The sequence below is a fragment of the Lactuca sativa genome, chromosome 6, assembly GCF_002870075.4.
Source record: "Lactuca sativa cultivar Salinas chromosome 6, Lsat_Salinas_v11, whole genome shotgun sequence".
NCBI lineage: Eukaryota > Viridiplantae > Streptophyta > Magnoliopsida > Asterales > Asteraceae > Lactuca > Lactuca sativa.
Genome location: NC_056628.2, coordinates 174,329,396 through 174,355,226, shown reverse-complemented (window position 1 = coordinate 174,355,226; position 25,831 = coordinate 174,329,396). Strand labels below are relative to the sequence as shown.

Sequence of the window (25,831 nt, the reverse complement as noted above, 5' to 3'; positions counted from 1 at the left end):
AGTTAGCTGAAGCTAGCTAAAACTTCTAAAAGCACAAAGAAAGCAGCATTCGAGGACCAAGTAATCAAAACAAAGCATAAGCTAATCAGGCCATCCTATTACTAACTGATCAGTACTAGCATGCAAATCTATAATCTTATAAAGCAGACATACAAAGGCATCTCTCTTAGATCCTTAGCCCTAATCTAGCATGGGATTCGCATATTCACAATTCAAAATATATCATAAACATGTATGGGTAATTTGGGATAACTTACTTGAGCTAGATTGATTGCATGCACCACACACTTTTTCTCTATTAAAAATTCTTTTTATAAAAATGTTTTTCATTTGAAAATTTCTACCAAGTCCTTAGTTTGAGTTCATACACACCCGGGAGTGTGATCGAATCCCTCAAACCAAGGCTCTGATACCAACTTGTAACATCCAAAAGTATGGTCCCAAAAATTTCGTTTTTATAATAGATAAAATAGTATTTTTTTTTTTCAAACATCATCCATACATCTCAACAAAGTCAATGTATCAAATATATCAAAATCAGAGTAAATATCAGATGCAAAATCCCTATGGTGTGTTCAATACAGTTAGCTCGAGCTCTTCCCCTTGGAACCGGAAGTACCTGAAACATAAACTGAAAACTATAAGCACAAAGCTTAGTGAGTTCCCCAAACTACCACATACCATACATATCATGAATAATGAGATATGAGCTCCGCCCACACTTAGATAACAGTGAGATACGGGCCCCGCCCACACTCGGATAATAGTGAGATGTGGGCCCCTCCCACACTTACATAATAATGAGATACGGGCCCCACCCACACTTATATAGCGGGCCCCACCCAATAGATATACATATACAAGTACATACAAGTATCACACAGAAACAAGTATAAAACATAACCAAATAAGGGTTGGCCTTGGTGCCTTAGACCCGCTAAACCAGTGAGGAAACTCACCTCGAAAAGCTGAATGAAACGAATGATCCCTGATTGTTGGTCCTACAGCTCCCCGAGCTATCAATTACCAAATAAAAGCTAATTAACAATGGGATCTACATCATTAACCAAAAATCCCTACTTGGGGTAAAAAGACTATTTTACCCCTAACATAACTTGGTCCAAGAATGAAACCTTAAACCAAAAATAATGCTTCTCTAGCTCAATGGTCCAATTCAAGATGGCCCACCACGACCCAATCCACCAATCCGTGAAAGTGACCCAAATCGAGGCCCAAACAATGCAAAGCCTGAATTCACTGAGTACGTGTGGTGTACTCAACCGTACGCAAAGCGTACAGGCTGCATGGCTTGTACGCTGCGCGTACGAGCTTATACGCCCAACGTACTATCGTATTAAGCCATAAACCCAAAAAGAACTTAAACCCTTAAGACTTGAGGTTCCAAACACATATCTAAGTGCAATGAAGTGCCTTAACCTGTAAAGTCGACCACTTGGTGGCTTGCTTGCCCCCAAATGAACCCAAACTTGGAATATGACAACCTACTTCCTTAAAAATGACCAATATTCATGCATGGATGCTTCAAGACCTCAAAGATGGAAACTTTATGACTTTAGTACTCAATTAGCACCAAGAGTGGCAAATCTAAGCTTAAGAAACAGCCTTAATCCTCAAGACTTCATCCATGGGACCAAAAAGATCGAAAAAATCAAACACAAGAGATCTTAGCATTAATAAGGCAGGTTCTGAGCTTTATATCTTAAATGAGTGCTAAAAGGTGGTGATGATTCGGATATTCAATCTCAACCTTCACCGACTCTCCTTCAAAACCTTCCTCTTCTTCTTTCCAAGGCTCCAAGCTACCAAAATTGAACTTGACAAGGTCAAGAACACACAAGGATGATGAAGGTTAGATTTTAGGGTTTTTGAACTAAGGAGGCTGAGGCATAGGACATAATGACACACACACACACACACACACACACACATATATATATATATATATATATATATATATATATATATATATATATATATATATATATATAGATGGCTTGAAGCCTAAAATTAGGGTTTTGAGTCAGCACATGTACGATGCGCGTACCGCCTTGTACGCTGCATGTATGTGCATGGTTCCACGTTATCGTTGATCTTACTACACCCCGCATACGCCAGACTTATGCCCAACGTATGGCCTCAGCTAGCCCAAACACATAGTGGCCCAATCCTCTAAGCCCAAAATAACTTCATGGCCCAGAACAATTGAATATAAGATTAAATAAAGTAGCAATACCTTGAAATCACAGATGTTATAGTGGTATTAAAAAAAACTTTGGATGGTGTCCAAAAGCTTTCTCACTTGCATAGAAGGTCCAAAATCAAGGTTTTTTCCGTGTTTTTAGTCTCTAGTAAACTTGAAATGACATTTTTACACTTTTAATTCTCTTTCTTCTTTTTTGTTTTAATTTTATTGCTTTGTTAATTTAAAAATAAAGAAAAGGAAAAAAAGGGTCCACCCTACCCTAATGCTTTCTCACTCTCTCTCTCTCTCTCTCTCTCTCTATATATATATATATATATATATATATATATATATATATATATATATACATCTCTTTCACTCATTGACATCTTATGTGTAACACCGTAAAAATTAAAACAATTTTTCACATTTTCAAAACACATTTCCAAACACATTTATTAATAAAATCTCATTGTATCATATCTTTGTTTCACAAAAACATTTCCCAAGATCGAAATACATAAAATCCCATGTGTGTACAAATCATGTCGGCGCCTTCCCGCGATCATCACTGGTACCTGAAACACATAACACATAACATTGTAAGCGTAAAGCTTAGTGAGTTCCCCAAAATACCACTCTAACACATATATTAGCCACTCAAGGCTATAGCTCTGCTGACCCTCTGGTCAGTGTGTCTCAGTGGGACCCTCCAGTCCCAACTCTCTGTGGGCTCTCTAGCCCTAACTCTATGGACCCACTGGTCCTATCTCTGGAAACTCTGAATTATGCATATAACATATCACAATAACACACATAAATAGCATACAAATACACTGGCACATAACTCAGCAGTATACTAGCACATAACTTTGTTACCACTCTAGGTAAGTATAGTGAGAAGACTCACCTCAGATGTCTCGGTAAATCTCTGACTCGGTAGCAATACGGTCTAGCCTCCGCCTAATCACATAAAGTAAAATACTCTCATAAATATAACTCTAAAGACTAGACTCAACCCTCTCTTGACACGAAGACTCCATTGTTGGCCAACCCTCAAAGTCAACAAAGTCAACAGTCAGACTTTCACCCAACTCGCCGAGTGCACTTAGGTGACTCGGCGAGTCTACGCGTGTCCACTATCCCTCTAGTCCCGCATGACACGTCGAGTCTTTCCCCTGCTCGACGGGTTACACTTGGCATGAATCGCGGGGCCACCCCGACTCAACTCGCCGAGTCCCATTATGAACTCGGCGAGTTCCGCCTTGAACTCCAGTCCTCTAATTTCTTCGGACTCACTGAGTCATTCCCTTAACTCGGCAAGTACTCGTTGAGTGAACTTATGGGGAAACCCTAACCCTACTCGCCGATTCTACTCTTGGTACTCGGCGAGTTCATGCCATGCTCGAGCTCAAATGAGCTCCTGAGGTCAGATCCGTTCCTCTAACTCATAGATCTGGCCTCCTTAATCAATATAAATACGTAAAGTTTGGATCTTGATGCCCATGCAAAGACCCAATGGCTGTATTTGAAGAAATGGCCTCAATATGCCACCCTAAGCTCATAACTCTCCATGTCACCCATAAAGATCAAGAAGTTAAGATCTCTGGACCTCTTTGGATCCAGATTCGAAGCCTCAACACAAGAAGGGACCAATTGCTTCACAAATCATACTCAAAAAGGGGCTAGAAACCCTAACTCTCAAAGCTTACACCAAAACTGAAAAGGGATCGAATATATACCTCAAGATGAAGTCCCTAAGCTCTGAAATCCACAGATTAGCACCCTCTTCAGTTTCCTCTTGCCTTGGTCACCTTCTTCTTGAAAAATTACCCACACAAGGATCAAAAATGGCTTCCTTTCTCTTTCAAAACGTTCACACACTCTAGGGTTTCTCTCTATCCACTGGTAGCCGCAAATGAAGGCCATAAGGGCCTTTAAATAGGTCACAAACCCCGGGAATTAGGGTTTTATTAAACAGCGTGGACTCGTCGAGTCCACTAGTCGACTCGCCGAGTCCGGTCATTAACCTGGATGGAAAATCGCGACACTACTCGGCGGGTCTAAGCATCAACTCGCCGAGTCCCTCCCAAAATCTCCAAAAAAAATAAATGAATAAATAATGTACCTGGAAATCCAGATGTTACACTATGCCTTCCCTAAATTGCGAAAAACCTTTATTCGATCAGATAGCAAAAAAAAAAAAAAAAAAAAAAAAAAAAAAACATCAATTTGAAAAGAGGTTATGTTCACCATCTTCCCAAACCAGGTTCTTCCCCATAAAAGGTATGTCATCAAATATTGTTGATGAAGAGCTTGTAGTCTCCTCATCCTCCACATCTTATGTAACAGCCCAGATTCCCAGGTATTATTCATTTATTTATTTTGGTGATTTGTGAGGAGACTCGGCGAGTTGGAGCCTAGACTCACGGAGTATGATCGCGGATTTGGACGCGGGTTCGCGTCCGGACTCGGCGAGTCCACGCTGTTTAATGAAACCCTAATTTCTCGGGTTTGAGGCATATTTAAAGGGCCTTATGGCCGTCATTTGCACTCATCAGTCCCCAGAGTGAAACCCTAGAGCGATTGAGTGACTCAAGTGAGGGAAGGAGCCATTATTGATCTTGGAGTTGTTGTCTAGCAAGGAAAGAGGAGATCTAGCCAAGAGGAAGCAAGAGAGGGGTGGATTCTTGAAGATTTGAGGTCCAGAACATCACAACTGAGGTACAATCTCGAATCATTCTCTGTTATTGTGATGTTCATGTAGATTTAGGGCTTTTGAACCCATTTGTGGCTAGATCTAGTGTCCTCATGGTCCCTTAGCGAGTTAAGGTCCTGGATCTGGACCCATAGAGGTCCAGAGCACCTCTTTACCAAAGCTTTATATGCATCCATGGAGGTTTTGGCTTGGGATCAATGTATTTGAGGCTAAAACACCATTCATGAGCTATTCAATGCTTGATGAGCATCAAGACTTGGACTTTACGTGGTCAATAAGCTTAAGGAGACTGGATCTATGAGTTACTGAAGCGGATCTGACCTTAGAAGGTCGTTTGGGGTTGTGCATGGAATGCACTCGCCGAGTCCATTCCCCAGACTCGGCGAGTTGGTGCGGGTTGTTCAACGATTATGAACCAGGGGTTGAGTAACCGAGTCGGGTGAGTGACTCGGTGAGTCGGAAGAGATTTAGAGGGATCGGGTTCCCGTAGGAACTCGGCGAGTCCACGCCAGACTCGGCGAGTCGGGTTGACCGTTGACTAGTGTTGAATGGTTTGACTTCGTGGTATTAGTCAGCCAGAGTCGAGTAGTATTAAGTAGAAATACGCTTGTGTTGTAGGAGGACGATAGCTCGGGAGATCGAGCACTAGTGATTACGAGATTTACGAGTTACCGAGACACGCGAGGTGAGTCTCTCACTATACATTACCTTGAGTGGGATTTCGAGTTGACCGGAGGGTCTTATGTGCTATGAGATTATGTGTTGTCTTAGAGATTTTGTGCTATGTGTTATTTGTATGCTGTATGGTTATTTTGACCGGGCCAGAGGGCCCAATGAGCTGTGACTGGACCGGAGGGTCCGACGAGCTGCGGGACTGGAGGGTCCCGCCGAGACATCTAGACCAGAGGGTCGGTTTTAGCCTTGAGTGACGTATTTGTGGTATGTGGTATTTTGGGAACTCACTAAGCATTTATGCTTACAGTTGTTGTGTTTGATGTCTCAGGTACCAGCGAGGACCGTGGGAAGGCGACGGCTTGACACGTACACACTCATCGATGGAGTTTATTTTGTGTAGAGATCTTGGGATTTGTTTTGAAAACAATTTTGATTATGGATTTGAAATTATGGTGTGATACATTATGTGATTTTGAAAACGAAAAATTATTTTGAAAATTTACGGTGTTACAAGTTGGTATCAGAGCCTTGGTTTGAGGGATTCGGATGCACCTTCGGGCGTATTTGAACTCAAACCGAGGATTTGAGAAATTTCCAAATAAATCTAAAATTTTCTAAAAAGAAAAAGAGGTTTTGGAAACGAGCAGAGTGGAAGGTGTGTACGGTCAGCCAGTGCCCGAACGGTGAATCCCCAAAATACCCTTACATTATATGTTATGAGTTATGAGATATTATGTTGTGCATGTTAGAGAGGCTAGGTATTCCTATTAGGACTAGAGTGGGCCTGATTTGTGATGCCTTAGCTTAGGAGATCGCTGCTGCTATGAGATACTTTGAGAGTGAGTAGGTAGTAGTGAGGAGCTCAGGAGAGGGCTATTGAAGGTAGCCAGTGCATAGCGAGAGTAGAGTAATTGCAATTTGGGATCCTAGGAGGAGGAATTGGGTTATATATCGATTCGGTGTGGACGATAGTATTGGGCCCGTACTATTGAAGACACCGGATTGGTGCGCAGTCCAAGTAAGAATCCTTGGGGTACCAGAAGTTGAGGATGATTGAGTTATCGAGTGTGAGTATACTCGAGAGTTTCCCTGATATTTCCTTATGTTGTATTTCAGAGGTTGATCATGGTCGGGACACGCCAGACCACCGGGAGCACTGGGGTGAGTGATGAGGAGATCCGTCGGATCATCCATGAGGAGGTGGCTGCTGCCATCAGAGCCAAGATTCCGGAGATGTTTGGGTCTATTAAGACCACACTGATCGAGACGTTTGACGAGCGTTACGCTGCTTTGACTGATGCTGATGTTGTTGCAGCCACCGCAGCGATTGCTGCTGCGAGACCCCAGGGTGGTGATTCGTTGTTGTACCGAGAGTTCAGCAACACGAAACCACCAGAGTTCGATGGTACACAGGATCCGATCGCCGCTATGAGGTGGATCTCAGACATAGAGGGGTGTTTCTATACGTGCTCGTGTCCGGAGCACTTGAGGGTGCGGTTTGCACTCAACCAGCTTCGCTTGGGGGCGAAGGACTGGTGGAAGTTTGCAACCGCGAGCTATTCGACAGCTGAGATGACTGCAGTGACCTGGGAGAGGTTTACTGCGATGTTTCGTGATGAGTATGTTCCCCAGGTGGAGAGGGAACGTTTAGCCCAGGAGTTTCTGACCCTTAAGCAGGGGACTGAGTCGGTGACAGTGATTACAAGGATGTTTCATGAGCGGGCGTTGTTTTGCCCGGAACTGGTGACCACTGAGCAGGCTCGCATGAGCCATTATCTGAGTATACTGAGGAGGGACATCCATGAGTTCGTGGCGAACTCGACTTACCAGACATTTGCCAAGCTCCAGGAAAATGCTCGGAAGAGGGAGATTGAGCTTGAGACACAGGCGAGGGAGGAGACCGAGTCTCAGAGGGGTGATTGGCGACCAGTGCAGTCGCAGCCGGCCGCCAAGCGGGCAAAGCCCGCTGATTCAAGGACGAGTAGTTCGAGGGGCTGTACTTGTGGGAAGTGCGACAAGAGTCATGATGGGTCATGCAAGACCGGGGTATGCTACAAGTGTGGGAAGGAAGGACATTTTGCGAGGGATTGTCCTAAGGGGTTCTCGGTTTGCTTTCATTGCAACCAGACCGGCCATCGGAAGGCCGAGTGCCCCCAGCTTCAGAGGTCAGCGCAGGGATCTGCACCTGCGATTCGAGCTACTGAGACCCGGCCAGTAAAGGCCGAAGCACCGAAGGCTAGTGGAAGAGCCTTCCAGTTGACTGCGGAGGAGGTCCGCACAGCGCCTGACGTCGTGGCAGGTATGTATTCTTTATCTATTTTATGTTGAGTTTATGCTATGGTAATTGCTATATGTTATGCGTAGGTACTTTTCTTGTGAGTTCTGTACCTGCATTAGTGTTATTCGACTCGGGTGCGAGTCGATCATTCGTATCTGTGACTTTTAGTCGGCACATTAGTATTCTGAGAGAGGCGTTGAGTCGACCTCTGCAGGTTTCCATAGCCAATGAGCGTGGGGTGTGTACTACCGAGGTGATACGTGGGTGCGTACTAGAGATCTTCGGGGTGGAGTTCCCGATTGATTTGGTACCGATTGCCATGAGGGATGTTTGTGTTATAGTAGGCATGGATTGGTTGAGCCGTTTCGGGGCTGTCATAGATTGCGAGCGTCAATTGGTGACGATCCGAGATCCTAGTGGGGGAGTGCTGACAGTTTATAGCGAGGGGACTCGTGGTGGTTCAGTATTCTGTTCGGCTGCCAGAGCGAGGCGGAGTTTGCAGCAGGGCTGCAAGGGGTTCGTAGCCTATGTGACAGATATGTGAGAGGCCGTTGGGAGGCCAAGTTCAGTGGATGATGTGTCGATAGTGCGTGAGTTCCCGGATGTGTTCCCCGAGGAGTTGTCGGGTGTGCCTCCCGAGAGGCAGGTGGAGTTTCGTATCGATTTGATTCTCGGGGCTGCGCCTATCGCTAAGGCGCCATATCGCCTAGCGCCGCCAGAGATGCAGGAGTTATCCTCACAGCTGCAAGAGCTATTGGGGAAAGGGTTCATCCATCCCAGTAGCTCTCCCTGGGGAGCGCCGATCCTTTTTGTCAAGAAAAAGGTTGGTTCACACCGGATGTGCATTGATTACCGGGAGTTGAACAAGTTGACGGTCAAGAATCGTTACCCATTACCGAGGATCGACGATCTATTCGATCAGTTACAGGGGGCGTCTTGGTTCTCCAAGATAGACCTGAGGTCGGGGTATCATCAGATGAGAGTTCGAGATGAGGATATCCCGAAGACGGCGTTTAGGACTCGTTACGGGCATTACGAGTTCGTGGTGATGCCATTCGGGCTCACCAATGCACCAGCGGCATTCATGGATCTCATGAACAGAGTGTGTAGGCCGATGTTGGATCGTTCAGTCATTGTATTCATTGATGACATCCTGGTGTATTCGAGGACCAGAGAGCAACATGAGGAACATTTGAGGGAGCTCCTCGGAGTTCTGAGAGCGGAGACGCTTTTCGCCAAATTCTCCAAGTGCAATTTTTGGTTACGGGAGGTCCAGTTCTTAGGGCATCTCGTTAACCAGAATGGGATTTTGGTTGACCCGGCCAAGATTGAGGCTGTGATGAGTTGGGAGGTGCCGAGGTCACCTATGGAGATCAGGAGCTTCTTAGGGCTGGCAGGCTACTATCGGAGATTTATCAGAGATTTCTCCCAGATCGTCGTGCCACTTACCAAGTTGACCCGGAAGGGTGTTGCTTTCTCATGGGGTCCAGAGCAGCAGACCTCATTTGAGACCCTTCGCCAGAGATTGTGCGAAGCTCCTGTACTCGCACTATCGGAAGGGATGGAGGATTTCGTGGTGTACTGTGACGCATCGATATCGGGGATGGGAGCGGTGTTGATGCAGAGAGGGCATGTGATTGTGTATGCATCGAGGCAGTTAAAGCCTCATGAGACGAGATATCCCACCCACGATCTGGAATTAGGGGCTGTGGTGTTCGCCCTCAAGATCTGGCGTCACTATCTATATGGGGTTCGGTGTACGATATACACGGACCACAAGAGCTTGAAGTACTTGATGGATCAGCCCAACTTGAACATGCGGCAGAGGAGATGGCTGGATGTGGTAAAGGATTATGATTGCGAGATCCTGTACCACCTGGGAAAGGATAATGTGGTAGCCGACGCCCTGAGTCGTAGGGCAGAGGGTGCCCCGATGCGAGATATCTGTATGAGGTTGACGGTGATGACTCTGGTATTGGATACCATCAGAGGGGCCCAGGCCGAGGCGGTGAGACCGGAGAACCATAAGAGAGAGCGAGTTATCGGGCAGGTGTCAGAGTTTGTTACCGATAGTCGTGGGCTTATGACCTTCCAGGGTCAGATTTGGGTACCGTTTGTGGGCGGGACGCGTACTATCTTGATGGAAGAGGCGCACAGATCGAAGTTTTCGATCCATCCTGGGGCCACTAAGATGTATCTGGATCTGAAGAGGGAGTATTGGTGGCCCTGCATGTGGCGTGGTTCGTTGAGAGATGCCTAACCTGTCGTAGGGTTAAGGCCGAGCACCAGAAACCGCATGGTAAGTTGCAACCACTTGAGATTCCGGAGTGGAAGTGGGAGCAGATATCCATGGATTTCATCACCAAATTGCCGAGAACGGCAAGGGGTGTCGATGCGATTTGGGTGATAGTGGACCGATTGACGAAGAGCGCCCACTTTCTCGCTATTAGTGAGAGTTCTTCTGCGGAGACGTTGGCAGAGCTATACGTGAGGGAGGTGGTATCGCGGCATGGCGTACCCATCTCGATCGTGTCAGACCGAGATGTGCATTTCACTTCCAGATTCTGGAAGAAATTTCACGAGGAGTTGGGTACAAGGTTGCATTTTAGTACCGCATACCACCCACAAACTGATGGGCAGAGTGAGCGGACGATTCAGACGCTCGAGGACATGCTCCGAGCGTGTGTGTTGGACTTTGGCGGGAGCTGGGACGCGTATTTGCCCTTGGCGGAGTTTTCCTACAACAACAGCCATCATTCGAGCATCGGTATGCCACCCTTTGAGCTGTTGTATGGGAGGAGGTGTCGTACCCCTATTTGTTGGGGTGAGGTGGGGCAACGCGTGATGGGTAGTACAGAGATAGTGCTTCAGACGACAGAGCAGATCCAACAGGTCAGGCAGAGGTTGTTGACCGCTCAGAGTCGCCAGAAGAGTTATGCAGATAGACGTCGAACCGAGCTCGAGTTCCAGGTCGGTGATTATGTTCTCCTGAAGGTATCTCCTTGGAAGGGAGTGATCTGATTCAGGAAGATGGGCAAGCTAGGGCCCCGATATATTGCGTCGTTTCGAGTGATCGCGAGGGTGGGCAGGGTAGCATATCGCTTGGAGCTACCCACGGAATTGGAGCGGATTCATAATACCTTCCACGTGTCTCAATTGAGGAAGTGTATAGCCGACGACTCGGCGGTAGTGCCGTTAGAGGACATTCAAGTGGATGTGAGCCTGAACTACGCGGAGAGACCAGTTACGATTGTGGATCGAAAGATCAAGGTTCTGCGGAACAAGGAGGTACCCTTGGTTTTGGTTCAGTGGCAACATCGGAGGGGGTCCGAGATGACTTGGGAACCGGAGCGTGAGATGCATGAGTAGTATCCGGAGTTATTTGCAGAGCGAGACTTCGAGGGCGAAGTCTAGTTCTAGTGGGGGAGAATTGTAACAGCCCGGATTCCCAGGTATTATTCATTTATTTATTTTGGTGATTTGTGAGGAGACTCGGCGAGTTGGAGCCTAGACTCGCCGAGTATGATCGCGGATTTGGACGCGGGTTCGCGTCCGGACTCGGCGAGTCCACGCTGTTTAATGAAACCCTAATTTCTCGGGTTTAAGGCATATTTAAAGGGCCTTATGGCCGTCATTTGCACTCATCAGCCCCCAGAGTAAAACCCTAGAGCGATTGAGTGATTCAAGTGAGGGAAGGGGCCATTATTGATCTTGGAGTTGTTGTCTAGCAAGGAAATAGGAGATCTAGCCAAGAGGAAGCAAGAGAGGGGTGGATTCTTGAAGATTTGAGGTCCAGAACATCACAACTGAGGTACAATCTCGAATCATTCTCTGTTATTGTGATGTTCATGTAGATTTAGGGCTTTTGAACCCATTTGTGGCTAGATCTAGTGTCCTCATGGTCCCTTAGCGAGTTAAGGTCCTGGATCTGGACCCATAGAGGTCCAGAGCACCTCTTTACCAAAGCTTTATATGCATCCATGGAGGTTTTGGCTTGGGATCAATGTATTTGAGGCTAAAACACCATTCATGAGCTATTCAATGCTTGATGAGCATCAAGACTTGGACTTTACGTGGTCAATAAGCTTAAGGAGACTGGATCTATGAGTTAGTGAAGCGGATCTGACCTTAGAAGGTCGTTTGGGGTTGTGCATGGAATGCACTCGCAGAGTCCATTCCCCAGACTCGGCGAGTTGGTGCGGGTTGTTCAACGATTATGAACCAGGGGTTGAGTAACCGAGTCGGGTGAGTGACTCGGTGAGTCGGAAGAGATTTAGAGGGATCGGGTTCCCATAGGAACTTGGCGAGTCCACGCCAGTCTCGGCGAGTCGGGTTGACCGTTGACCGTTGACTAGTGTTGACTGGTTTGACTTCGTGGTATTAGTCAGCCAGAGTCGAGTAGTATTAAGTAGAAATACGCTTGTGTTGTAGGAGGACGATAGCTCGGGAGATCGAGCACTAGTGATTACGAGATTTACGAGTTACCGAGACACGCGAGGTGAGTCTCTCACTATACATTACCTTGAGTGGTATTTCGAGTTGACCGAAGGGTCATATGTGCTATGAGATTATGTGTTGTCTTAGAGATTTTGTGCTATGTGTTATTTGTATGCTGTATGGTTATTTTGACCGGGCCAGAGGGCCCAATGAGCTGTGACTGGACCGGAGGGTCCGACGAGCTGCGGGACTGGAGGGTCCCGCCGAGACATCTAGACCAGAGGGTCGGTTTTAGCCTTGAGTGACGTATTTGTGGTATGTGGTATTTTGGGAACTCACTAAGCATTTATGCTTACAGTTGTTGTGTTTGATGTCTCAGGTACCAGCGAGGACCGTGGGAAGGCGACGGCTTGACACGTACACACTCATCGATGGAGTTTATTTTGTGTAGAGATCTTGGGATTTGTTTTGAAAACAATTTTGATTATGGATTTGAAAGTATGGTGTGATACATTATGTGATTTTGAAAACGAAAAATTATTTTGAAAATTTACGGTGTTACATCTTCCCCTATACTAACATTCTTAACTGATGAAGGTAAGATCACATGTTCCATTTCACATATTTTGATGAACGATGGTAGTGGTTACAAGGTTTCAAGGTCAGAACAACAAGGGATTTCAAGACACGGTTTTTGGGTTTTCAAGGTTCGATTTCAGGGGTTTCAAGGTATGATTTCAGAGAAAGTTGTAAGCCTAGAGTCCAGACGATAAACACACATATGATGAACACACATATCTTTTAATCGAACTGGGTTTTGATGATGGAACCATGTTTTGTTTTCCATGGAGATAACTGAACTGGTTTTTGAAGAAGATGATGGTGAATTTTTGGGATTCAAGCTGATGTATATTTGAAGAATAATATATTTTTTGATGAAGAACATCAATGAACATACTGATTTTTTGATATCTGATTTGAAATGATAAACTAAAAATGGAGATTGTGTCTTTGTTTGCTCCGATCATTTGAAGAATATAGATTTGTAATGTTTCAAAACACATACATACACACAACAAATGAATCGCAAATGATTCTCAATGAAATGCATTTTTGTGCTCCCTTTTGTTGATGCTAAAAAATGATCCAACCGAAGCAAAAGACTCGATCCTCCCTCCTCCACCAAGCTCCATTTTGCATCCCTTTATACCACCCACACCCACTAAACAAATGATTCTTAAACCCCCTAAACCAACTTTCCTGTAACGACCCAAATATCCATCCTTTGCTAATGAGCCCAAGGTCCAAGTCCAAAATCCTTAATGGGCTTCTTGGCCCAATAAAGGCCCAACAATAATTCCATGGCCCGCAACAATTATATGACTCATAATTCCCAAATTACACCAGGCCCAAAAATCAAATGAGGTCCAAATAGCCTAAGGGCCCAAAATAGATTCGGCCCATCTGCATTGCGTTCGCTCGGCGTACCATCCTGGTACGCACATCGTACTGGGACATGGAACTACGCCCCACGTACACTGGGTTACGCCCAACGTACCCCCAGTTTGAGCACCTTCCCCATTAAGTGCTTAATACTCGTATCCTTTACGTCCAAAAGCCAGATCTAAGTCTGTAAAGATGTCCTAAGTCATAAAGTTGGCAACTTTATGCCTTTGCATGTCTCATACACACCCAACTACTCCATTAAGACCTTTCCAAGGTCTTTAAACCATGCATGAGGCCACATCTCCCATCAAGCTTCCATTTTTATGATACTAAGGGACCAAAGGACCTCACATCTGTCTTTCTCATCTCCTGGAGTTGCTTAACTCACAAAGGAGGTCCAAAATTATCCAAAAGGGACCAAACTAGAAACCGTAACTAGATCTAAGGATTTAGATGGAAAGATGCAAGATTTTTACCTCCAGAAGCCTTGCAAGATGACCACAATGCAGATTCTTGAAGCATCAAACCGTCCCAAGCTTGCCTAGAAACTCTCCTTCTTGAAAGAACTCCAAAATGGCCACCAAAACCTTCTTCTTAAGCTCAAACTCTCACTCTCACACTAACTCAGGTGAAAGTAGACGAAATGGGGCTAAAGAGGCTGATAGGGTTTGGTCCAAGGGGTTAAAAGGTGTTTAAATAGGGGTCAAGTTCGGATTTAGGGTTTTGGCCTTCAGTTGTGTACGCCCAGCGTACCCTTACGTACGCCCCGCGTACGTGACATGCCCCCGCGATCACTTATGCGGACTACGCTAAGCGTACTCATAAGTACGCCCGATGTACTCCAAGGGACCATTTGTACCAAACTTGAGAATCATTGATGGTTTTCAAGTCATACCTGATTTAGGGCGTTACATTTCCAAAATTGTTGATCTAAGAGTATCAATTTATGCTCGGTAACTGATATGGTTTCCAGAAAATGCCATCTTCTAGTGACCCTAACATTGCTTGCTGTTACATTTGTAGTCACTTGGAAGCTCCCATAGATCGAACTTGTATAGTTCGATTTCAGTGACTTATGTCAGTGTATTTTGATATATATGTTCATGAGTGCTTGTATGTGTCTGGAATCGATGTGTGGATATGGAATTTTGATTAAGAAAAAATAGATGAAGAAGATGAAGTGTTTTTGGGTGAAAAGAAAAAGAATGCGGGTATACGATGGGGGGATAGAGAGAGAGAGAGAGATAGAGAGAGATAGAGAGAGAGAAGTGAGAGAGAGACAAGTATGTGAGAGAGGGAGAGATCATTAGGGTAGGGTGGGCCTTTTTTCTTTTTCTTTTCTTTATCATTATTTTTTTATATTAACAAAGCATTAAAATAAAAACAAAAAAGAAGAAAGGAAATTAAAAGGGTAAAAATGTCATTTGAAGTTTACCAGGGACTAAAAACAAGGAAAACATTGATTTTGGACATTTCATGCAATTGAGAAAGTTTTTAGACCCCATCCAAAGTTTTTTGAATACCACATGGACTAATCTAGCAGTTTTGTCCTTAAATGACTTTAATATTCTTAGCGTATTTATTTTCTATTTTTATTTAATTTTTTAAATCTAATACTTATTTATTTAAACAAAAAAATAAGAGGGCCCACCTCTCTCTCTCTCTCTCTCTCTCTCTCTCTCTCTCTCGGATTTGGTTCCAACCCTCACCCCTCGTCATCTCCATTCCTCTACACATCCATTTATCCTGGCAACACCACAACTACCATCGATTATCACCTCCCATTCATTTTCTCCGTCTTTAGCCTGTCCCCTATTCTCCATACCATCGTCACACCAAACCCACTCCCTTTGCCATTTTCTTTTTTTTCGGTGAAAACTAATCAATAAATTGTTGTCGGAGAACATAACCTAACTCCTCAGCCTCTACGTCTTCCTTTGCACACACATTCCCATATGATGAATATAAGACTACCGGTTCGATTTCATATATTCCAATTTTAGGGTTTTCAAGTTCTAATCTCAGGGGTGTCAAGGTCCGATTTCATGGGTTTCAAGGTCTAATTTAATATGATGAACATTTATATCTTTGAATGTGGATTTTTTTGGATTTTGAAGGTCAGATTTCATGGTTTTCACGTCCGATTCTGAGGAAGAAAACAATGCTTAATGGTCGGAAGTTTGTGTTTACTCCTTCTGATAAGACTTGTTTCCGAGAAAATACATCTGGGTAGTAATCTTATTTATAGGTGTGATGATTTAATTTTTAAACATAAGTAAAGATGGAAGAACATATCTCTGTTGGATCTGATTATTCTGGGATTCGATGATGGAACCAGATTTTGTTTTACATAGAGATAATTGAAATGGGTTTCGAAGAAGATGATGATGAATTTCTGGGATTTGAGCTGATGAACCTATAAAGAATAGTAGATTTTTTTGTGAAGAAAAATGATGGACATATGAAGATATGCACTGTTTACACAAGAAGATGGATTATAGATGAATATATTTTGTGAAGATGGATTATAGATGAATATATTTTGTGGATAATGAAAGACGAAGCTTGATTAAAAGTTAATAAGGAGCCCATTTGTCAAACTATTATTTCATTGCAATCTAGGTTTTTTTTCATCTTATTTTATAGGTTAAAAGGTGTGTATGTGTGTGTGTGTGAGAGAGAGAGAGAGAGAGAGAGAGAGAGAGAGCCCTCTTAAATTTTAATTGTTTAAATAAATAAATAAGTATTAGATTTTTAAAAATGAGAAAAACCCCAATGGTATTACAGTCATTTCAGTTTACTGAGTGATCAAATCCACAACGAAATTAGCTCAAAATGACCACGAAGCCAAAAAAGTCGAGGTTTGTACTAAACCTTGAAAAAAATACATACCACATGGACCTTTTTTTTTGCAGTTTTGTCCCGAATTTATATAAGATTTTTTATATAGATATTGGTCAAAATTAATTAAAACAAAATCTCTCAAGTGATCAAAGTCAATTCAAGCTACATCAGTCAAATTTGTTTTTATCTCAAGAAACATGCCTTATGCAAGAACCGCGAAAAATTATTGAAGATTTGAGTGCGAACAATATTTTACGAACATTTACTTTGGAATAAGATTTCGAACTTGTTCTTCACCATAAGTTGTTCGAAACTATTGTTGAGGATATAGTGTGACTTGGTCATTTTAGTATAACGCAATTTATACATTATCACTAAAGTTTAATTTCTTGATTGTATGTACAAGTTAGAAAATGTGGAATGCACATTTGTGTAAAATGAGTTTGATCTTAGTTTGACCACATGATAAGGATCGAGGGAGCTCGTTGCAGGGTCCTAGGGGCAACCTCCTTTATTGCATTATATTTCATGATATTTTCCTTAAATTGTCATCAATTCATTTATGAGAAAGAATCAACATTTGATTTTGAATGGATTTATCTTTGGTAATCAGAATAATTCGAATTCTACAAATCCTTAGTCTCGCTTTCATGATAATAAATTGTTCAATAATTATCCTCATAATTTTGATTTCATGATATCCAGATATAGAAATATTATATTTGAAAATTGATCACATAATCCTTCAAACAATCAACGATGTCTCTCGATGCTTTTCCTCCAAACCCTAACAACTATTTTTTTTCATAGCAAACGAGGAACAATATATCACTTAGTAGACAAAATGCAACATATATTAAAAAACTTACAAAATAAACAGATACGTGAAGATTTTCGACTTGTTTTTCATATGCATTTTTATGACCTTGTTCTTTATTTGAACAATGTTTTCAAACTTTTTCTTCACCAGAAGATTTTAGGAATTCAGACCGATGATTATTATCTGATTTTACCGAAAGTGTAATAATTATGTATTATCTCTTGCAAAACATCGCATTGTAGTGAAATAGTGAATATCTCTGGACATATAATTTAGTTATGTAATACAGACATACATGAACACCCTGTCACAATCACTTTACTACACAAAAACCCAACAGATTTCGCAACTCTTCATACAAGCCAAGTATATTATCGCCTGAAAAATAATAATATTTAATTTATACTTATTTAATGACCAGAACACCCTTCGCATCTGAAAGCCGCCTCAATTCATCCTGAGGACGCAACCGTCATTCCCCCCGAGTGACGTAAATACGACGTCGTTGGCCCATGGGTCAACACTCAACAGACGCCAAATTATGTTCGTTGGATATAAATTAGGTTTAAATTAAACCCCCAATAACGGATTCAATTTTGCCCCTTTCTATATATACAGTCGCAGGACTCTCACAGAGACTGTAAGCTTTCAAGTCAAGATGTTAGGGCTTTTTTAGCTAAATCTTGTGTGTAGATGTTTGTATAATTTTTTTGATTGATTTTGATTTGCTTTTTGTGTATATATACATACATAATAATTTGTTGGATATTCGATTTGGGAAACCCTAATTTGGGTGAAGGTTTTATTTAGCTGAGGGATCTGGTCTCATAGAGATAAGGAAAGATTTGATTTGATTTGATTCGATTCCAATGGAGGATCACGAGGAGGATGATTTGCAAAAGGCGTTACGGATGAGCATGCAACATGAACCGCCAGAGCCGAAGAGGAGCAAAGCGAGGGACGACAGCGCTGAGACTCCTTTGGAAGAGTCGCCGGATTTGAAGAATCGGAGGTTGCAGAGGGAGTTGATGGCGGCAGCAGCTGAAAAGCGTATGATGGCGGCATCGGCAGCTATGCCCACGACTGCTACTATTACTAGTGCGCCTAAGGATGTTCCTTCTTCCTCGGAGGCTTCATCGTCAAAAGTGGATAAAACTGTGGCGATAGTGAAGGAAGACAAGTTTTTGGGGAAAGAGTTATCATCGGATGAAGCACAACAGCTATTCTCAATGGTGTTCGGAAATGAAGTTTCAAAGGGAATACTTGCGCAGTGGAGCAATCAGGGAATCAGGTATTATAGCAATTGGTTATATAATGCAATTGAATATTTACTGTTTTCCTATCGATCTCGCAGTTTATGTAATGCATAGTTTAGTTAGTAATTATTTTTGTAACCTTAGTTTGTATAATCTAATCGGACATATAAAAGTATAAAACCCATGCTTAATGCCTATATATCAGTTGAGAATTAAATCAAAACTTTTATCAGCTTAGAATTAAGATCAATCTAGAGATAAAGCTTTCATTTTGAGACATTAAAAATTAGGGAGATTGAAGAATTCTTAGAATGAGACTCTTCTTTGAGTTCATTGCTACTCCAAGAAGCATGTAAGAAATGACAATTAGATGTATCTTAATTAACTTGGAGCCAGCCTTATGTAGACAAAGAATTTAGTGTTACACGGTTGAAGGTGTTCACGCGTGACTTCCAAGTTTTCAATGTGACCATAGAAATTAATGTTACACATGATGAATTTCTAGAGTGCTTTAAAAACAATTAAGACATCGAAATTAATTCATCCTAAAGAATTGTATGCATTTGAATAAAAAATTTGCGTCCCTTTTTGTTAAAGGAGAGTTAATGTGCCATATACTTGAATATGGAGGGCATCTCTCAGACGTCACCTTAGCAATAACAATGGAGCAGCATAACTTTTAGTTTTATGTGTGTATACGTTACATATTTGCTGAAAGAGTATAATAAACAAATCAATGAAAGTATGTTGTTTATTGCATCTAGCCTTTCACTTTATGCTATGTAAAACCTTGCTCCTTTCTTATTCTAGAGAATATAATTTGCTTGTAGGTTTAGTCCTGATGAAGAAACATCAATGGGATTAGTTCAGCATGAAGGTGGGCCATGTGGTGTCTTAGCAGCTATACAAGTAAATTTCTTGAATTCATGTCGTTATAAATTATATATTCTTTAAAAAAAATTATTGGTAGTTAGTTTAACTTTTCTCAATCTTAAAAACAGAAACTAAATTAAACTAAAAGGCATGATTACATATTTTAATCACACTGCAAAACATGAAACCAGTTTTAACACATAAAGATTTAATTCATGACAACTTCAACAATTCCTACATCTCAACTTTTTATTTTTTTATTTTCATTTCGCAGGCATTTGTTCTTAAATACCTCTTATTTTTCCCACAAGAATTGGTAAAAGGTGTTCAAAATACACCAATGAAATCAATTTCAAGAAGACTTCAGGAAAATCAAGATTCTGTGTCAAATATATTTGGCTCTCTAACCGAAGAAACAAAATCAAGGTGATCTTTTTTCTTTGCAAATGACGTAAATGCCTTTTATTGTCTTTGTACTGATGTCAATGTGAGGGGTTATTGGTAATTTTCACTCTTAAACTAAAATGTTCTGAAAGACATTTATACTTACTTGTAGAGCCTTGGTGAGGAGCATGGGTGAAATCTTGTTTTTATGTGGAAATAATAACAGTGCAACAATTGCATCTCTGAAAATTTTTGACCAGAACATTGAGGGTAAAGATGAAAAGGAAAAAGATGAGGTAAGGTCACTTTCGTAATTTCCCTGATGTTGGTTTATATATATAGACTTTTTAAATATTGATTTTCGGATGATATGAACAGATTGTTGCAAGATCACTTGAAGGTCTTTCACTTGAATCCGGTGTTGATTTGCAAAAGGTTTTGACAGTGAGCACATTCACATCTCCTGCAAGTGCAATGCAGAGGCTGGAATCAATGATTCCGATCTTCCGTAGTCGTATGGGAGCACTCCTATTCCTACTTTCCGCATTACTTTCTCGGGGATTGGTAAATACTCGTATTTTTCTCTTCTATAATGTTTGGAGGATGGAATGGAATGGTTCATTCCGTTGGAATAAACAAAAAAAAAACTCTTTGTTTTGTCTGATGGAATGGAATGGAGTCGTGTTTCCTTCTTTCTTTTTTCTATTCAATTTTTAGATATGATGATATTAGTTAAATTGCAATTCTATTTTCTAAAATAACTAGAAAGTATATTTTTTCTTAGTTTAATGAGCTTTTATTATGTTTAATATTTTATTAATCTCTAATTTATTTTTCAGGAAACAGTTCAATCTGACAGAGATGACCCTAGCCAACCTTTAGTTACAGCTCCATTTGGACATGCATCACAGGTATTATTCACATACCAATTTTTTTTCCTTAGTATTGTAATAATAATTATTTATAGGGTTAAATATGTATTTATGCAACAAAATTTTACATTTTTTCCAGTTTATGCAACAAAGTTTTTTTTTAATTGAAATATGCAACCACTTTTTATTACATAAATGCTTGTCTATGCAACAAGTTTTCATTTTTTTTTATTTATTCAATAATGTTCTAATTTTTTTACCAAGTTTTGCAAACAATATTTCACTTCTTTACCAATTTATACAACATTTCACCTTTTCATATCAATCTATACAACGATATTTCACTTCATTTTACCAATTTATGCAACAACATTTCACTTTTTAACCAATTTATGCAAATAACATTTTGCTTTATTACCAATTTTTGTCGCAGTATTTCACTTTTTTACTCATTTATGCAATCAACATTTCACTTTTTTACCAATTTATGCAATTAACATTTTGCTTTTTTACCAATTTTTGTCGCAGTATTTCACTTTTTACCCATTTATGCGATAAATATTTCACTTTTTTACCAATCCATGCAAACAATGTTTCATATTCTACCAATTTATACAATAGTTACCATTTTTTATGCAAACAACATTTCTCATGTATAATTACAACATAGTAAAAAATTAAAAAACATCTACACATCCTTAACAAATCAATATTTTATGTCTTGGGAAATTGTCAGAAAAGTCCCAATGTTTTCGGAAAAGTTTCACTTTAGTCCCATTTTTTTGTACAGAAAAGTCCCGATTATTTAATCTTACACGATAACATGTCATTTCCTGTTAAAAGAAAAAAAAGACTTTTTCGTTAATTTGAGCCAAAATAAAATAATCGGGACTTTTATGTCAAAAAAAAAAATTTGGTACTAAAGTGAAACTTTTCCGAAAATATTAGGACTTTTCTGACAATTTCCCTTTATGTCTTCCCTTCAGGAAATTGTTAACCTCCTACTCTCGGGAATGGCGGTTGCCAACGTATTCGATGGAAAAATGGATTTAGGCGGCGGAATGTTTGTCAAAGGAATCTTGACTCCCGTAGAAGTCGGATTCCTGACATTACTAGAATCCCTCAATTTTTGCAAAGTCGGCCAATCCTTAAAATCCCCAAAATGGCCGATCTGGGTAGTGGGAAGTGAATCCCACTACACCGTGTTATTCGCCCTGGACCCACAGGTCCAGGCCGAAAACGAATTTGAAAACCGCGAAACGACAATCCGGCGAGCCTTCGACTCCCAAGACCAATCGGGCGGCGGTGGATTCATCTCCGTCGACGGATTCCGGCAAGTCCTCCGGGAAACAAACGTGAATCTCCCGCCGGAAAAAATGGAGGCGTTGTGTTCTTCGGGGTTTATTGTTTGGAGTGAGTTTTGGCAAGTGCTTTTGGATTTGGATAAAGGGTTTGGTGGGTTGAAGGATTCCACAGGGTTGATGGGTAAAAAGGTCTTTTACTTGTGGCATTTTAATGGGATTGCAAAAGCTGTTTTCGGGAGTGAGGTGGGCGTGCAACGGCCAAGGTTGACTAAGTTGAGGGTTTCGGTCCCACCACGGTGGACGCCGGAGGAGTTTATGGCGGGCGGGAGTGGCGGTAGCGGTGGTGGTGATGAGGTGGTGGAGGTGGAGAAACCGGAGCGGACTCAGCATGCTCCGTTGGTGGATTGTGTTAGGACGCGGTGGGCAAGGGCGGTTTGTAATTGGGAAGGGGACCCACCGAGTATTGTTTGAATGTGATTCTGTTTTTTTTTTTTTTTTTTAATTAATTCAAGAGAAATCAAACACATAAAGGTGGTGGTGGTGGTGGATTCTGTTATTTGTTTGTAATCGGAAGGTAATGATGCTTTGTTGAGTTGTATGTTATGCATTGAAAGTTGTATGTCGGTTCGGATTTGAGTTTGATCGAGGACTACTATTTAATCTTTGTTTAATTCGCAAAATCCAACCACTTTTTGTACTTCTACTGAAACATAATTATTTCATGTTCTTTCATCGATTGTTACAATTACTTCACAAGATTGAATACACAAGTCGTAGTTAAGTTCAATCTTCCCATTGTGTGTAGTACTCGTAGGAAAGTTACTTTCTTGCTTTGATTTTTTGACAAAAAAAACCTACAAGTTTTAATGAACAGTACTTATTTCCCAAAAGAATATTTGTTAATACAAAATACCAAAGTTTTAGGATGTTATAAGAAATGATGATATAACAGCTGATTTTCGGAAAATAGCAACTCACAAATTACTTGTATAACTATATTTTGTGTAAGTAATTATCAAAGGGGTAGCTAAATTATCTATTTAGATTGTGTTTGGCAAGATAAGATAACTTATTTTTCAATTTTTTTTAAGTTGTCATATTTAGAAAGCAAAAAAGTACTTAAACTAGTTTTTGAAAGTTTTTTTTTTTCCCAAATATAACCTTAATTAACTATAAAAACATATTCTTGTAAATGTCCTTGTTATTATATATATTTCGGTTAGTTTTTTACAAAACATCATTTTTTATTGGCTAGTTTATAAACTATAAGCCAACTTTTCAGTTAACAGTTAGTTTTACAACTATCGGTTAGTTTGCAACAAAACTAATTACCAAAAGGCAACTAAATTACTTATATAACCTTATTTTATCAATTACTTGACATTTTAAAGAAACGATACCTATTTGTTATACATTGATTTTGTCTTCGGAACCCCACTCTTTCTTTTGCTTATGTAATTTATCAATTATCCTCCATGTAACCGAATCCGGTTCCACTCCATTCTTCCTCATTTCCCCCAAAATCTGATACACTTCCTTTTTTAAACCCAACTTACAACCACCTTCAATCAAAATATTATAATTCACAACATTCGTCCTAACCCCACAATCCACCAATTCATATACAAAATCACAAGCTTCATTAAACTTCCCGGACCCACAAAGCCCTTTAATCATAGCCGAATACACAAAATTATCATGAACCCCCGATGGCCAAATTACATCATCCCAAAACACCTTTGCTTCATCTACACAATCACATTTGCATAATCCATCAATCATTATTGCATGTGTAGTACTATCAGCAACTGGACCCCACATGTTTGTCCTAACAGTAAGAATATCAGAATCAGGTTCAAACCTAGACATCACCTTTTTACTACCATCAATCAGTCTGTCACTATCAGTGTCAATGTCAATGTCAGAATCTGATATCACCTTTTTACTGTTAGCAACAACACCACCAAAGCGCATCGAGTTAAACACATCCATGGATTCTTTCACAAGACCGAGGTTAAACAAACCACGAAGAACAACATTATATGTTATGACACTCGGGTGAAAACCCTTTTCGGGCATAACTTTATATAACATGTTAAAAGCGTCTTTTGTCCTTCCAAATGTTAATAAACCACTTATAATTGTAGTAAATGTCACACTATCGGGAGTGCAAAAGTTAAACTTTCCCATTAACATATCTTCTAAAACCTTCATTGCATCTTCAAGTTTTCCCATTTTACAAAATCCATTGATAATTGTGTTGAGAGTAACTATGTCAGGGTGACATTTTGTCTCGAGCATGATGAGAAGGGTGTTTAGAAGCTCGGTTGAAGATTCTTTATTCATTTGACATAAAGATTGTATGTAAATATTGTAAATTCTAACCTTGTCTACCCCTTTTTTGTTTAACATAATGTCAAGAAGCTTCTTTGCTTTTATAAGATTGTGTTCTTGTAAACAAAGACATTGTATGAGAATCTTGTAAGTGTTTTCAGATGGTGTGTAGTTAAATTCGATTCCTTGTTCTAATAATTGATATGCTCTAAGGTATCCACCATTTTTGGTAAGTCCATGGATGATTGAGTTGTAGGAAACTAAGCTTGGGATATAATTTCGTTTCATCATCATGTAAACTATTCTTGAAGCACCATGATGTCTTCCATGGAGACAAAGTGAGTCTATCATTTGAGCATAAGCAAAAGCATTGTTCACGTTGTTCTCTTGAGGCATCTGTTCAGCGATTTCAAAAACTGATTTGAACATTCCTTGTTGACATAAAGCATGAATTAGATTCGAAAAAGCAGCATGATTGACAATGTGATCGTGATTTTCATTAGCCATTGTTGTCCATAGTTTTTGAAGCAATGAGGTGTAGAGTTCGATATTCCTTACATGAAGAGCTCCACGGATTAAGACACTGTATGTTAGTGAATTAGGCATTACCCCAGATTCAGACATTTCATCGAGCAGCTTATGTGCAAAACTCAGTTCCCCAATTCTGGAATAGCCATTGATCAAAGTAGTGTAGGAAACCTCGTTAGGAAGATGGCCTAAACTCTTCATATGAAAGAACAATATATGTGCTGAATGAACGTATGAAAACGAACAAAGCTGATTGATCAAACGGTTGAAATTCATCAACGATGGGACAAAATGAGGTTTCACAGCGATAATTCGATGGACAAGACGCAATGTGACATGGGGATTTTTCCCCCAATCCAATAACCTTGCAATGATCACGTTACACGTCCGTTCATCTGGTATGATAAAACCATTACCTGAAGAGCAAGAAAGAGATGAGAGAAAACGACGGTGAGCTTCAGCAAACCTGTTGGAATCACAGAGAGCGTGGATTATGCTGCTGAGGTTGAGCGAATCGAGGTGGTATCCATGGATGCAAAGCCTGTCAACAAGGGTGATTGCTTCATCGACATTGCGATCGATTGCACAAAGCTTGTGGATTCTTCTGGTCCAATAAGACCTGTTAGTAATGCTTTCTTCAAGGTGTTGTTGTTCTTTCCTTTCTTCATCACACGAAATAGTGTGGGTGAAAAAGAGAGCAAAATTCGAACGATTGCAGAAATTTGATCTAATTGCTTTACTTCGTAACTGGAATTTGGGTGGAAACATACTCTGGGTTTGGTTTTTTGGGTCTACTCAAAACTCTCGAGTTCCATAACTATAAAACTTACACTTAAATATCAAAAAAAAATTTAAAAA

The 25,831-nt window shown here is 40.8% G+C and overlaps 2 protein-coding genes across 2 annotated transcripts; one reads left to right on the top strand and one right to left on the bottom strand.

Moving 5' to 3' along the window:
* The first annotated feature begins 17,991 nt into the window (after window positions 1–17,991).
* Window positions 17,992–22,808, top strand: LOC111890573 (uncharacterized). Its single transcript, XM_023886678.3, has 7 exons — window positions 17,992–18,713; window positions 19,509–19,587; window positions 19,826–19,977; window positions 20,108–20,231; window positions 20,314–20,499; window positions 20,775–20,846; window positions 21,794–22,808. Exons 1-7 carry the CDS (start codon window positions 18,292–18,294, stop codon window positions 22,580–22,582), a joined length of 1,824 nt encoding a protein of 607 aa, XP_023742446.1. The 5' UTR covers window positions 17,992–18,291; the 3' UTR covers window positions 22,583–22,808.
* A 611-nt stretch (window positions 22,809–23,419) lies between these two features.
* Window positions 23,420–25,831, bottom strand: LOC111890617 (pentatricopeptide repeat-containing protein At3g18020). Its single transcript, XM_023886716.3, has one exon. The coding sequence runs from the start codon at window positions 25,739–25,741 to the stop codon at window positions 23,519–23,521; it is 2,223 nt and encodes a 740-aa protein (XP_023742484.1). The 5' UTR covers window positions 25,742–25,831; the 3' UTR covers window positions 23,420–23,518.